We start from the raw sequence: 13,107 nt of genomic DNA, 5'->3' as shown, positions 1-13,107 counted from the left end.
TGAAAGGCTGGACTCATTCATACCACCCATTCCCTCAGTAAGATGTCTACACAGGTTCCAAAGTAGACCTGCACTTGGCCACCTTGTTGCATCACACACCTGCCCATCTTCCTTCTCTATGATGTGGAAGCCAAATAGATATTTTCTAACAGTAAAGAGACCAGAAGACAGGAAGACTATTCCTCCCTTCATGTGACAATTAGATCAGACTACCAAACTGATTTTGGTGTCCATTCTGCTGATTGTGTTTCTGCGAAACTACAGATGAATGTCAGAACCTTGACTGCACTCTCTTTACTGCACAGTCACTCTACCATTATATCTGGAAAAACATTAACACTTGGTTCTACAAAGAGTTATATTACTTCTAGGGTTGTCACCTTCAAATACACGTACTGTTTTTTTGGTTCCCAGCATAATTTTCATGCATGTATGATCACACAGTAAAACTGGTAAAGCAAGGTAAATGGGTAAAATTTTGCTTCCATTAGGCCAACTGCAAACCACTTCTAAAATTAAGGAGGCTGGGATTTCACATATAAATGCAAAAAAGGGAACTCTTAAGACTCTACTTGGTACTGGTGAGATCGTGTCTTGAATACCGTGTTCAATTTTTGGCCCCTTAATACAAGAAAGACATTAAGGTCTAGTTCTCATTCTAGCAGCTGCTGTAGAAAGACATTTATAAGGTAACAAAAGCTTGAGGTTTTAGTAGTACTAGTATTGAATCTCAGAAGGTACAGTTCATTGTGCTTCAAGAACTGATAGCCAGTAATGTTTCACAAAGCCCATTATTATAGCTGGGTCATCACTTGTTGCTAGCCAGGCTGAAATTCAAAGAGAGCTTTAATAAGGTGGGTTTGACAAGCAGTGATTCAGAAAAGACTAAGAGGAAAAGAGACTATCACATTTTCCACATACTGTATGAAAAACCACTGAGTCCCTAAGAGTGCAAGGAAAAAATGGCAACAGTAATAGCAAAAATCATTATTTTCAATTTTTTTCTTAGGTTTGAAATGCTTTATAGTACCCCAGTGTATCAAGTAATAGCTGGATTAATACAAAAGCAAAGTATGAGTGATGTGCTGTAGTCTGCTGCTAGTTAGATGTCTTCCTGCTTTGTACATACATTTATCTTCATGACAGGAGTCTTTAGAGAAAAAACCCCTCCCTTTATTAAGAAGTGTGCCTCTAATGCAATGCTGCACATTGAGCAGCTGTCTGAAGCTATTTTATTCATTAGGAAAGCCTGAGTTTGCTAGTAGGGTTTTGCTGATGTGTTTTTAACAGACAGTCATGTGCTTTGCAAGCTGTATCAGTAACAAGACACTTAAAGCATACTCTGCATCCATTAAAAGTTCAGCTTGTATTCAGAGGAATATTTACAATAATAACTATCTTGGGACTTCTTACACCTTGTCTAGCTTTTAAAGTATTTCAGCTTGATTTAGCTGTATCAAAAAAAAAAAAAAGCCCAACCAAAATAAATTACCAAACCACAAACCACTTAAGAAACTTCTGCTGCACCTGTGCCTTATTAAAGGATATAGCATTGTCACGTTTGTCCTAGCCATAACGGCAGAGCCAGTCAGTGGTCAGGTCTGCTGTCAGTCCTGTGATCTTGAGCTTGTTTACTGATGACTATTGACTAACTCATTTTAGTTTCAGTTTTCTTAAGCTTTGTGTAACTGTGTAGTTCTATTCCCCACAGAAACAAAGAAGTCATACTCCATACATAGATAGACTAACACACTGAAGAGAAGTAATCATGGCATGACTAACTCCTTAGACCAAGTGGAAAGTATGCAACCCAAGGAAAAAGAAATCTTCATTGCAACATGCAGGAATGCCATTGAAGGGTAAGAACTTAGCACCTGATACACGGGCAGACATTTGTGACTATGTATTTGTGTATTCATGATCTTTAACAGAAATTTTGTGATTTGGATTCTGACCATGAGTGCTGCTGTAATTCAATTAATAATAAACACTAAGTTCACTAAATTCTACCTCTTTAATCCTCACATAATGTTATCTTTTGGTTGTCCATTTGTGTATGAAATACCAGGCTGATATGAGACTGTCATTAACAGATACACATTTAACTACTAAGTTCTGTTCCTCAGCTGAGTTTATTTTCTAGGGCAAAGCACCACAGTAATTACAAATACTTATGCTAGCTCATACAGAACTAACTTAAGTCTCTCTGGATGGTGGTGTTTTGTGCCAAGTAAGTGATGGTCACATACCAGAAGCTCACATCCACGTGGTAACCAGCTGTAATGCAGTGATGTACCTTTATGCTACTCCAAATATTCCATACACTCTTCATTTTTCAAATATTTCTTTTTCCTTCTTTTATTTAAACAGAAGGAGTTTAAATCAGTCTCTCTTATGAAGTAACCCAATCTGGGCTGTGTAACTACTCTGTTCTGTTAGAACATATTTCTTAGTACACTTGCAGGGGAACAAAGAAGTATTTTTTTATGTTCTCCTGTTGTTGCATAGGAACTCAGTGTATCCTCTAAATCTATTCTTCCCTCCACAACCAACCCACCATGCTTCGGCAGTTTTCATTTGAGTGTTTTCTAGTGGGTTTCTAGTGCAGTGCAACCTCTGAAGCAATTTGTCATCTGATTTTCCCTGTCCTCCAGGGACATCAGTTCCCCCAGTTTCAAACCATGAAGTCCCATTTTCTCTTAATTGCAATCTTTTGTCTACAACACAGACTTCTCAGTTATCAGCAAAGCCCACTTCCTTCAAATACACGAAGACTCCAAATCTTCTGCCATTTCCTATCTCCTCGAGTTTTTAAACCCAGCTTTTTCCTGGTCTCCAAGAAGACACAGCACCTAGCATGAGCTAGCAAGTGGCCAGTTACTCAGAATTAAAGATGTGCTTAATCATATTATGCCAGAAGATAAGCAATCTTAGCATTAAACCTAGAAGAGACTCCTACAGAAACTATTTCTCCTCATCCTCTTAATATCCTTTGGGAATGAGATCTGTAAAACTACTTTCTTTTTTATTTTTATTCCTAATTTGTGCCATGTGTACAAACTGAATTGCACAGGCATCCCATTTGCTTTCAAGGACAATGTCAGAAGGGGCTAGTGCTACAGGGCTGGAACTTTGTTGAACTTTAAATGAACTGGATGAATGCTGTTGCTCGTCAGGAAACCTTCTGAGCTTCCTGAACAGCAAGAGCCCTTTTTTATGTCAGTTACTTCAATCCAGATACAATCTCACATAGGAGGAGTGATCTGCTTTAATAAATGAGAAACAGAGTGCTTTTGACTGTACTTACTTTGTACCCTTGAAGGTGTCCTCGGACAGTTTTTAGTGGAACTGTGTCCCAATGCACCTTTGCTAACGTGCTGTTAATGACATGAACTTGTACATTGCCTGGAGCAACCATTGGCACTGTGTGGAAAGGATGCAACAAACACCTGGTTAGAATCAGAAATCACACAAACATACCTTTTCAGGATGAGTCTTTGCATTGCACTCATGGAATAAGTCAAATTGTTCCCAAAGCTCACCTCAGCTGCAAAGCTGGCCACAAGATTAATACTACAGAGTATTACAAAACCTTATTATCTCCAAATTGCTTTATTTTAATAAAATAAATACCCTACTGCCCCCCCCCCCTTCAGTATTTTAAACAACCATTGTGTTTACACATTTAGTTGCTTTTAATTAGCATGATTGAGTCAAACTACAAAACTTACAGTCTTCCCCTGAATGTCCAATCACCTCTGATGGCTCTGGTGCATATCCAAGGTCATTTAAAGCTTGTACTTTTATTTCATAGGGAACAAAAGTTGGTGTACCAGACACAATATATTTAGATACATTTGCAACTATAACAGATGTCCACTCATCATCAACATCCTTCTGACGCCAGCTGACTTTGTACTGAAGCCCTGGTCCATTAGACTGAAAACCTTTCAAAGACTGAAAAGAAAATACAGCATGTTTTACAACACTACAAAGCATCTGAAAAAATCCAAAGTCACAAAGCAAATATATTGATCCTTCCTTAGAATTTCACTCAAAATGTTCCCTGTGTTCTGTGACAGGGAAGCACTGCTTGTATTTCCAAGCTGTGCAGTTTAGATTTGACAAGGCAGTTCAGTTGCTTTTCATTCGTTAGGAAAAATCACATTGAATGGTGATCCTGGCTAATGCTTACACAACCACACTCTCTGATTTCTGTATACTTCGTTTGTTTTCAAAGATTTCTTGAGAACTAGAAGAGGGAGAGCCAGACTTACACCAACCCCACAGACACAAAGTTCTCTAGACAATGTTTCTTGCCTGGGATGGGAGCTCTCCTTGAGCTCCCACCATGCTGGTAAGGGTGTGACAGAACAAACTTCTCCACAAAGGTTTTTTTATGGAAGAGTGCACAATGATCTCTTATCACAAAAACTGAAGGTGGAATAATGAGTAACATCAGAATTCAGTCTAAAAATAAGAGCCTACTTGAGATAAACCTCAATTTACATATTTAAGTTTTCCTAAATTGGCAGCAAAACATCCTGTATGAACAGCTTATCTCAAGAAATCACTCAAGGGAAATTCAGCAGCATAAAACACTTTCTTGTTTTATTTCCCCCAAAAGGCACACAGAATTTCTCTGAAAATGAAGGTGGAAGAAATGTCTTGAGTCTTCTTTCTTAAGACTGTTTTCAGCAAGCAATGCAGTGTGTTCATAGCATGTTCAGTTAGAACATTACTATCCCTCATTAGAAATGCTAATCACAGACGTGAAATCAAATAAATGAAGCCTTGAAAAAACAAACTTACCTCCCATGTTATTACCAAGTTATCAGGTTCTGAGCCTATCCCTTGTACATTAGAAGGATTTTCATCAGGGTCTAAAAATAAAATATTTACACATGAACAAGAATGGCTGCTGTTTGCATTCCAGGCAAACTCAATGCCATTCACAGTATACATCAATCACTGGTGAGCAGGAAGAGTTATTTACTTGCAGATTTTGTCAGGTACTGCTCAGATGGTTCACTCGGCTGACTTCTGCCAATCTCATTGACAGCTATCACACGGAATGAGTAGTTGACATACGGAGACAACTTCAATTGTACTGTTGTCTGAGTTCCAGGAACTTCCGTCTGGTAATGCCATACCCCTGGTTCATGCAGCCCATCTTCATATTCAATCACAAAGTCTGTAAAGAGAAATTGAATCCAACTTTATGTCAAAATTTGCGACACCCTCCTAGATCAGTGTAGGCATTTCTGAATCACAGAATGTTAGGGGCTGGAAGAGATTGCAGAAGATCACCCAGTCCAACCCCCCTGCTGCAGCAGGATCACCTATACCACATCACACTGGAACACATCCAGGTGGGACTTGAGTATCTCTGGAGAGGGAGACTCCACAACCCCCCTGTGCAGCCTGTTCCTGTGTTCCATCACCCTCACAGTGAAAAAAATTTTCACACAATCACAGAATAACCAAGGTTGGAAGAGACCTCAAAGATCATCAAGTCCAACCTGTCACCACAGACCTCATGACTAAACCATGGCACCAAGTGCCACGTCCAACCCCTCTTGAACACCTCCAGGGCTGGTGACTCCACCACCTCCCTGAGCAGCCCATTCCAATGACTAACGACTCAGTGAAGAACTTTCTCCTCACCTCAAGCCTAAACTTCCCCTGGTGCAGCTTGAGACTGTGTCCTCTTGTTCTAGTGCTGGTTGCCTGGGAGAAGAGACTAACCCCTCCTGGCTACAAACAACCTTCAGGTAATTGTAGACAGCAACTCATGGAACTTCTTATGCCTCAGCTTCCACCCATTGCCCCTTGTCCTGTCATTGGGCATCACTGAGAAGAGCCTGGCTCCATCCTCTTGGCAGACTTATAAACATTAATGAGGTCACCCCTTAGTCTCCTCCAAACTAGAGAGCCCCAGCTCTCTCAATCTCTCCTCATAAGGAAGATATTCCACTCCTTTAATCATTTTGTGGCTCTGCACTGGACTCTTTGAAGCAGTTCCCTGTCCTTCTTGAATCGAGGGGCCCAGAACTGGACACAATGTTGAATAAGCTAATCAGGAGGGACTGATCCAGTCAACATCTTTAAAAATAAAGGAAAATAAAATAGAAGTATATAAACTTGAACACAGATCTCAAAAATAACAGCTAGGTAGAAATATAATAGAAACACTCTTATATTATTTTTTTAGTCTCAGTAATGGAGCTGCTTGTCAGGTAATGTGTTACTATAAGAGCGAGCTCTCAGGTACCGGATTTTTACGTAACAGGAACCCTTGAACTATCACAGCCATCAAGTGAGATGAGATTAGAATTTTGATGTAAGAGATTGTATTTGGCTGACAAATTTATTGGTTTTAGTTGTGTCAAGATGACAGTAAGCAGCACATGCACAATATTAAAAGTTGCTGAGTATTCCATTCTCCCAAGTGAGAATGGAATGGTTTAGAAAACTATTTAAAGTCAAGAACCAATACTTGAGGAAGTTTTTGAGAGCACTTTTCACAATAGAATAGAATAGAATAGAATAGAATACAACAGAATATAAAAAACCAGGTTGGAAGACACCTTTGAGATCATCGCGTCCAACCTATCATCCAGCACCACCTAATCAAGTAAACCATGGCACCAAGCACCCCATCAAGTCTCCTCCTAAACACCTCCAATGACGGTGACTCCACCACCTCCCCGGGCAGCCTATTCCAATGGGCAATCACTCTCTTTGTGTAGAATTTCTTCCTAACCTCCAGCCTAAACCTCCCCTGGTGCAGCTTGAGACTGTGTCTTCTTGTTCTGGTGCTGGTTGCCTGGGAGAAGAGACCAGCCCCCACCTGGCTACAACCTCCCTTCAGGTAGTTGTAGAGAGCAAAACATCTATCTTCAAAAAAGTCAAGGAATGTACGTTCAGAAGCTAAATTACTTGAGAGTTCTCTGTGTGACCACTACAATGATTACTGTTAAGACTCTACAGAATATATAACCCCAGGGATAAATAGGTTTGTAGAAGTCAAAAATAATACTCATCATCAAACACAAAATGGCATTTTTTTAACAGCTGTGAAACAGCCAAACACATTTGCTGCTTGTAGGTACAAGATGTAAATTGTGAAACGTGTGAGAGGAATTGTTAGGAGGAGGAGTGAAGAAGAATGTGAGTACATTTCACAGAACCTTATGTTTAGATATATGAAATTCACGTAAGATTGAAATGTTTGTGTGTTGTATTACAAAAATTTCCCCTATCTCATGTGTAGGTAGAGACAGGATGCCAAAATCTGACTCAGAGCACATCCTATTTGCACTCGTAAAGAAATTTTGAAGGGTATCTAGAAATTGCTTTTAGAAGACTACTTAGAGTATCACATAGAAATAATGCACAATAGTTTGAGAAATCAGGATGTCCAAGGTAAATAATCCTAATCTTACTCTTCTGGACTTAAAAGCTTGCAGATCTCATCCTGACCATAGAATAGAATAGAATAGAATAGAATAGAATAGAATAGAATAGAATAGAATAGAATAGAATAGAATAGAATAGAATAGAATAGAATAGAATAGAATAGAATTAACCAGGTTGGAAGAGACCTTCGAGATCATCATGTCCAACCTATCATCCAACACTACCCGACCTGGGCAGTAAGAATTCAAGGAAAAAATATTTGCAAATATTTGAACTTTCTGAAAAGTTCTAGAATATCCATAATATTATTTGTGTAAAGGGATCACTCATAATGAAGTGATAAGGTCCTTGAGTCCCCATCTGCACTTTGAAATAATAGCAGCAGCAGGACCAATAATAGGATCACTTATCACAGTATCACAGTAACTAAGGTTGGAAGAGACCCCAAGGATCATCAAGTCCAACCTGTCCCAACAGACCCAGCTTCCATATCATCAGTGATGGGTAATCTCTACTGATATTAGCACTCATACTATTTCAAATTAGTGAGAATTACAAAAGAGTTAATGTAAGATGTTAGTAGGTCTCTCCTTCAGAAGCATACAACTGATGATCTCTATGCATTCGTAAGGCTGGACAGAACTCACATTAGTATCAACTTGTGTGTTAACTAGTTCAGTCTTCTGCTCAGCTCCTCAGGCCAGTAAATAAGACTTTCTGCTTGCAGTGCAGCAGAGGACATTCAGTGAATTTTTATGGCATCTGTAGCAACTTAGTTTACCATTCTTTACTGATGAACTCTACATTTATCTCAGAATGGTGGAATCTCAGGAAAGTTAAGGTAATGCTGTTAAGATAATGCAATAGACACAAACAAACATACTTGTAATGGGACTGTTATTTTCATCTCCTGGTATCCATGAGAGTTCAACGCTTCTTTCTAGCTGACCTGTCAATTCCAAGTCAAAGGGTGGATTTGGTCGAGCTGTAAATCGAATGAACACAAAGTAAATAATCATTCTAAAATAGGTTGTTTCATCTTTGAAAAAATCCTATGTTACAACCAAAAGGGTTCCATAAACACAGCAGGGACAGTCTACTCACATAAGGGTGACATAACGACCATTAGCATGCAATTGTTACAAAACAGAGATAAAATGGAGGACTGATATATTGGAAAACCTCTACACACTAATAAATATCTAGATGGGATTTTATCTACATCTGATCACACTGTGAAAAAATGTGATGTAATGAAATGTAAAGCATTAGGAAATACACATTTTGCTGATTAAGGTTGGTTATCTATTTTAAGTAGAAATATTTACATGGAAAATAAAGAAGCATTCACAACAAAGAAGCTTTCTAGAATCACTACAAATATTTTGCGTGTGAATTCAGAACAGATATAGTTCCAGTTCAAACTTATTCAGGTTACTAAGTCATTTACTTTTTGCTGTACTTCAAAACTTCCTGAAATACATGCAAGCTGTTAACACACATTCTTCATAAGGCATAAAGATGTAATTGGCTATTCCAAATTGCTGAAAATAATTAGTTATATAATTGGTTACACAAAAGAAATCAAGATTAATGAGTAGGCTCATTTAAGGATAGAAAAGCATTTTCACTGAATGCAATAGGATTTACAGAAAAGTCCTTAAGACTGTCACATTTAGAAATGGTTCAGGCATATTCCATTGTTTTTTAAGACCAAAATTCAGAAAGCATGTTAAAGGCTGTATACTGTGTACTGTAATTTTAAATTCCTTATTATCCATTTGATCAATCACAACCCAAACTAGTCAATATGGTACTATACATCTATGAGTGAAGCAAAATGAAGGCGAAACATGGAAAAATAAAGTACACCACGGTTACAAAGCTGTCATCAAAAACTGTGCAGAAACATAACATAATTTGGTTGGTGCATGTTCTTTGATAGCAAAAGAGCTTTCAGTGAACAGGTAGATTTACTTTTTTTAGGTATTTAATTTATGTTATATAACTCATTTTCATTACAGTGAGAAAAACATTATCGCACTGTAATCAACCTTAGCTAAAGTAATTTAACTCTGAAAATCATTTCTTTGTTAAAATACAAAGCAGTCAGCACTGTAAAATTCCAAAGTCCAGTACACCAATAACGAAGTAGCTGATGAAATTGTATGAAACCACACACACTGGACAAACACAGGAAAAAGGGAAATAAAAGAAAGCATGTTGCACTTTTGTGACAGGCAAATGAGAAATAGATTTGTCAGATGATGTAGAAGGAGAACTTCATATTAGTTTACCGTAAATGATAGCTGGAGTTGGGGGAGCAGCTGAAAAGAACATTAATATAGAGGATTTAATCAGTTAGTAGCCAAAGAAACAGAATACTGTAGGTCACTTAAGACTATAATTATTAGAGACAAAGAAGAGATAACTATTTTTGACTAAATGGTTGATTTTAAATAAGACATTGACAATTTTTCACTGAGAAGTTATACAAGTACTCTTGAGTATGTTACCCATTTTTAAAATGAGGATAGATCAAGAAAATATTTTAAATAAAGTAAGCAATCTTATAAAAGCTTTTAAATAAGTACTAGGTGATTGGCATATGTGATTCTTGGATAGGCATAAGATGACAACACAGTTTTAAAATCTGAATCTCAGGACATTTACTTACAATTTTGTTGCAAACCAGAAGAAGGGACAATAATGTATTTTGTGGCAGTAATAGATCTTACAATGATTTGCAATTGTGAAAACTTAATAGAGAAACTTAACTAATTTAAAAAGAAAATCCTTGCAAAATCAGACAACTAGCCATGCCAAGTTTTCTGAAGCATAATTTAGCTGTAAATGAGATTCTGATATAGCATGTTACATTTAAATATTCTGCAATATGTAATCTACTCTGTCAGCTCAGTTGTGATCCAAAATCTATACAGCATGAAATTGAATGTGTCCTGTAGCTGCTGAGCCCTTTTGTAAGTAGCTGACTTTAAGACTGTAAGACTGTATTAAAAAAACCCCTGAAACACATTTACAAACAGGTGACACTTCCTCTGTCCTGTCCAAGAAACCAACATGTTTGTGCTTTTCATTTTAAATATAATGCTGTTTTCATAATTAACAGTAACTTACCACAATTCTGCTATCATAAATTTTGAGAGTATTCTTACCAACAACAGTAAGCACAGCACTTGCTGAAACACTGTCCAGAGTAGTATTAACTATGCAAGTGTATGTTCCATCATCTTTATCAGTTACATTCATAATGGTCAAGTTGTCTTTACCAACTAGAAACCTGTAAACACAACAGATTCAGCCACTGATTCTTCAATAACTGGTAGTTACAAGAAACTTGCATAAGACATTACCAAATCCCATATGCTTGTCTATTTCAGCAAGTACCTAGACAGCAATGTAAGCTATGGGACTGTGTCAGGGGAGGTTTAGGCTGGAGGTTAGGAGGAAGTTTTACACAGAGAGAGTGATTGCCCATTGGAATGGGCTGCCTGAGGAGGTGGTAGGGTCGCCATCGCTGGGGGTGTTCAGGGCGAGGCTTGACAGGATGCTTGGTTGCATGGTTTAGTTGATTGGGTAGTGTTGGATGATAGGTTGGACATGATGATCTTGAAAGTCTCTTCCAACCTGGTCTATTCTATTCTATTCTATTCTATTCTATTCTATTCTATTCTATTCTATTCTATTCTATTCTATTCTATTCCTACCTTGCTCTTGTCCATGCTCTCTCAGTAACTGTCTATCCTAATGTGCTTTTATCTCTAAATATCCTCAAACAACTTTTAATCATCTGTGACCCAGAGCAAAATAGTCTTCCATTATCTGCTTGGCTTCTTATGCCAATTATCTTCTCCCTACAGCTGATATACATGGTCAATGGGAACAAGTAAAAATGTTTGCATCTTTTCTTTTTTCTTAAAAAAATTTTGACTTAATATTTTCATCACTAAGTCATTTAGTCACCAAATATGGGACAGTGATGACATTCATGAGTCTTCTTTGGAAAACGTCAATAGGTCAGTATGTTCCTTTCAAAAATCAGGAAAGGGAGCAGACAAAACAAACTAGAAAACTATAAATAAAGGGAAAACTATTTTGTCCATACCTTTCATCATCTGGCAGCTCAGCGTTGTCCTTTAACCATATTATTGTTGGCAATAAGGTAGAATCATGTTTTATTACACACTCAAATGAAGCTTGGCCGTACCGCTGAATCACTTTGTATTCTGGCTGTTTAATTATCATTGTGGGATCTGAAATTTAAAATGACTATTAGATATTTAGAAAATCTGAAATTCCATACTGACCTGTGATGAAAGAATTATTAATTTCTTACCTTTAACTTCCAGATGCACCTCATTTTGTATCTTTCCTAATTCATTCCTTGCTACACATGTGTATGTACCAGTACTATCCTTTTGAGCCACTGGAATCTCCAAGGTTCCATTATCATGGAAAACATATTCATTTCCACGCAAGATGCTGCCTTTCACTCCTTTAAACCTTTACATGAAAAGCAATATAATTATCCAACTTCACAGTTAAATTCTGTTGTATTTTATTATCAGAAAATACAAGATTGGGATTGCCACATTAGAAACGTGGAGCATGTCCAGAGAAGGGCAACAAAGTTGGTGAGGGGTTTGGAACAAAAGCCCTATGAGGAGAGACTGAGGGAACTGGGGTTGCTTAGCCTGGAGAAGAGGAGAATCAGGGGTGACCTTACTGCTCTCTACAACTACCTTAAGGGAGGTTGTAGACAGGCAGAGGTTGGTATCTTCTCCCAGGCAACCAGCACCAGAAGAGGACATAGTCTCAAGCTGCACCACAGGAGGTTTAGGCTGGATGTTAGGAAGAAATTCTTCATAGAGAGAGTGATTGGCCACTGGAATGGGCTGCCTGGGGAGGTGGTGGAATTGCCATCACTGAATGTGTTTAGGAAGAGACTTGATGAGGCACTTGGTGCCATGATTTAGTTGATTAGATGGTGTTGGATGATAGATTGGACATGATGATCTTGAAGGTCTCTTCCAACCTGGTCTATTCTATTCTATGCTATTCTATGCTATTCCATTCTATTCTGTTCTGTTCTATTCTAAACTACAGATAGAATCACATAATGATATTTAAGCCTGATTCTGTAGGGATAACCTAACTGTGGTTATGTTAAGGATATGTGATACTGTATTAGCATATGGCAGTTAACACGTATTTAAAAATACACTACTTAAACATTGTACCTAGAGTAAAAATAGTTTTGAAACTTTAGATATAACTGTCTCTTTTTACATAAAAACAACTATAGCTTACCATTCAATTTCAGGTTTAGGTGAACCGAAATAAGCACAGTCTAGCAACGCAGGACTATCTGCGATGACTTGATACAGTTTATTAGCAGGAGTTAGAATTCGTGGTGGCTCAGCTGAAAAGACAAAGACATCTGAATATAGATACAAAGATGCAAATACAAAACACCAAGACATCAAAAATGGCCTAAAGAACTATACATCAACATCCTTCTCTGGAGTGATTTCTGGTGTCAATCTAGGTCCAAATATATCCTGCTGCCAATAGCCCAAGGAAACAGAAGTATAGGAGAACTATCTTGTGAAAAACAAATGTTTCTCCCTGGTTTACTAGTTACAGGCATGGGCACCAAAGGCA

The 13,107-nt window shown here is 37.8% G+C and overlaps 1 protein-coding gene across 37 annotated transcripts in view; it reads right to left on the bottom strand.

Moving 5' to 3' along the window:
• The window catches only part of NRCAM (neuronal cell adhesion molecule), a 157,608-nt gene that overhangs the window by 32,909 nt on the left and 111,592 nt on the right, over positions 1-13,107 (bottom strand). For 26 of the 37 annotated variants that reach the window (XM_054178326.1, XM_054178316.1, XM_054178327.1 and 23 more), the window contains 10 exons: positions 12,754-12,865; positions 11,780-11,946; positions 11,549-11,696; positions 10,599-10,723; positions 9,720-9,749; positions 8,306-8,407; positions 4,997-5,194; positions 4,813-4,883; positions 3,732-3,957; positions 3,308-3,423 (listed from right to left, as the gene is read on the bottom strand). In XM_054178326.1, coding sequence (XP_054034301.1) covers positions 3,308-3,423; positions 3,732-3,957; positions 4,813-4,883; positions 4,997-5,194; positions 8,306-8,407; positions 9,720-9,749; positions 10,599-10,723; positions 11,549-11,696; positions 11,780-11,946; positions 12,754-12,865 — 1,295 coding nt within the window. The remainder of the gene's footprint in view (positions 1-3,307; positions 3,424-3,731; positions 3,958-4,812; positions 4,884-4,996; positions 5,195-8,305; positions 8,408-9,719; positions 9,750-10,598; positions 10,724-11,548; positions 11,697-11,779; positions 11,947-12,753; positions 12,866-13,107) is intronic. The other 11 variants (XM_054178320.1, XM_054178329.1, XM_054178338.1 and 8 more) reach the window with 1 other exon arrangement.

The sequence above is a fragment of the Dryobates pubescens genome, chromosome Z (assembly GCF_014839835.1).
Source record: "Dryobates pubescens isolate bDryPub1 chromosome Z, bDryPub1.pri, whole genome shotgun sequence".
Lineage (NCBI taxonomy): Eukaryota > Metazoa > Chordata > Aves > Piciformes > Picidae > Dryobates > Dryobates pubescens.
Note: the sequence above shows the minus strand (reverse complement) of the source record. Positions and strands in the feature narration are given on the sequence as shown.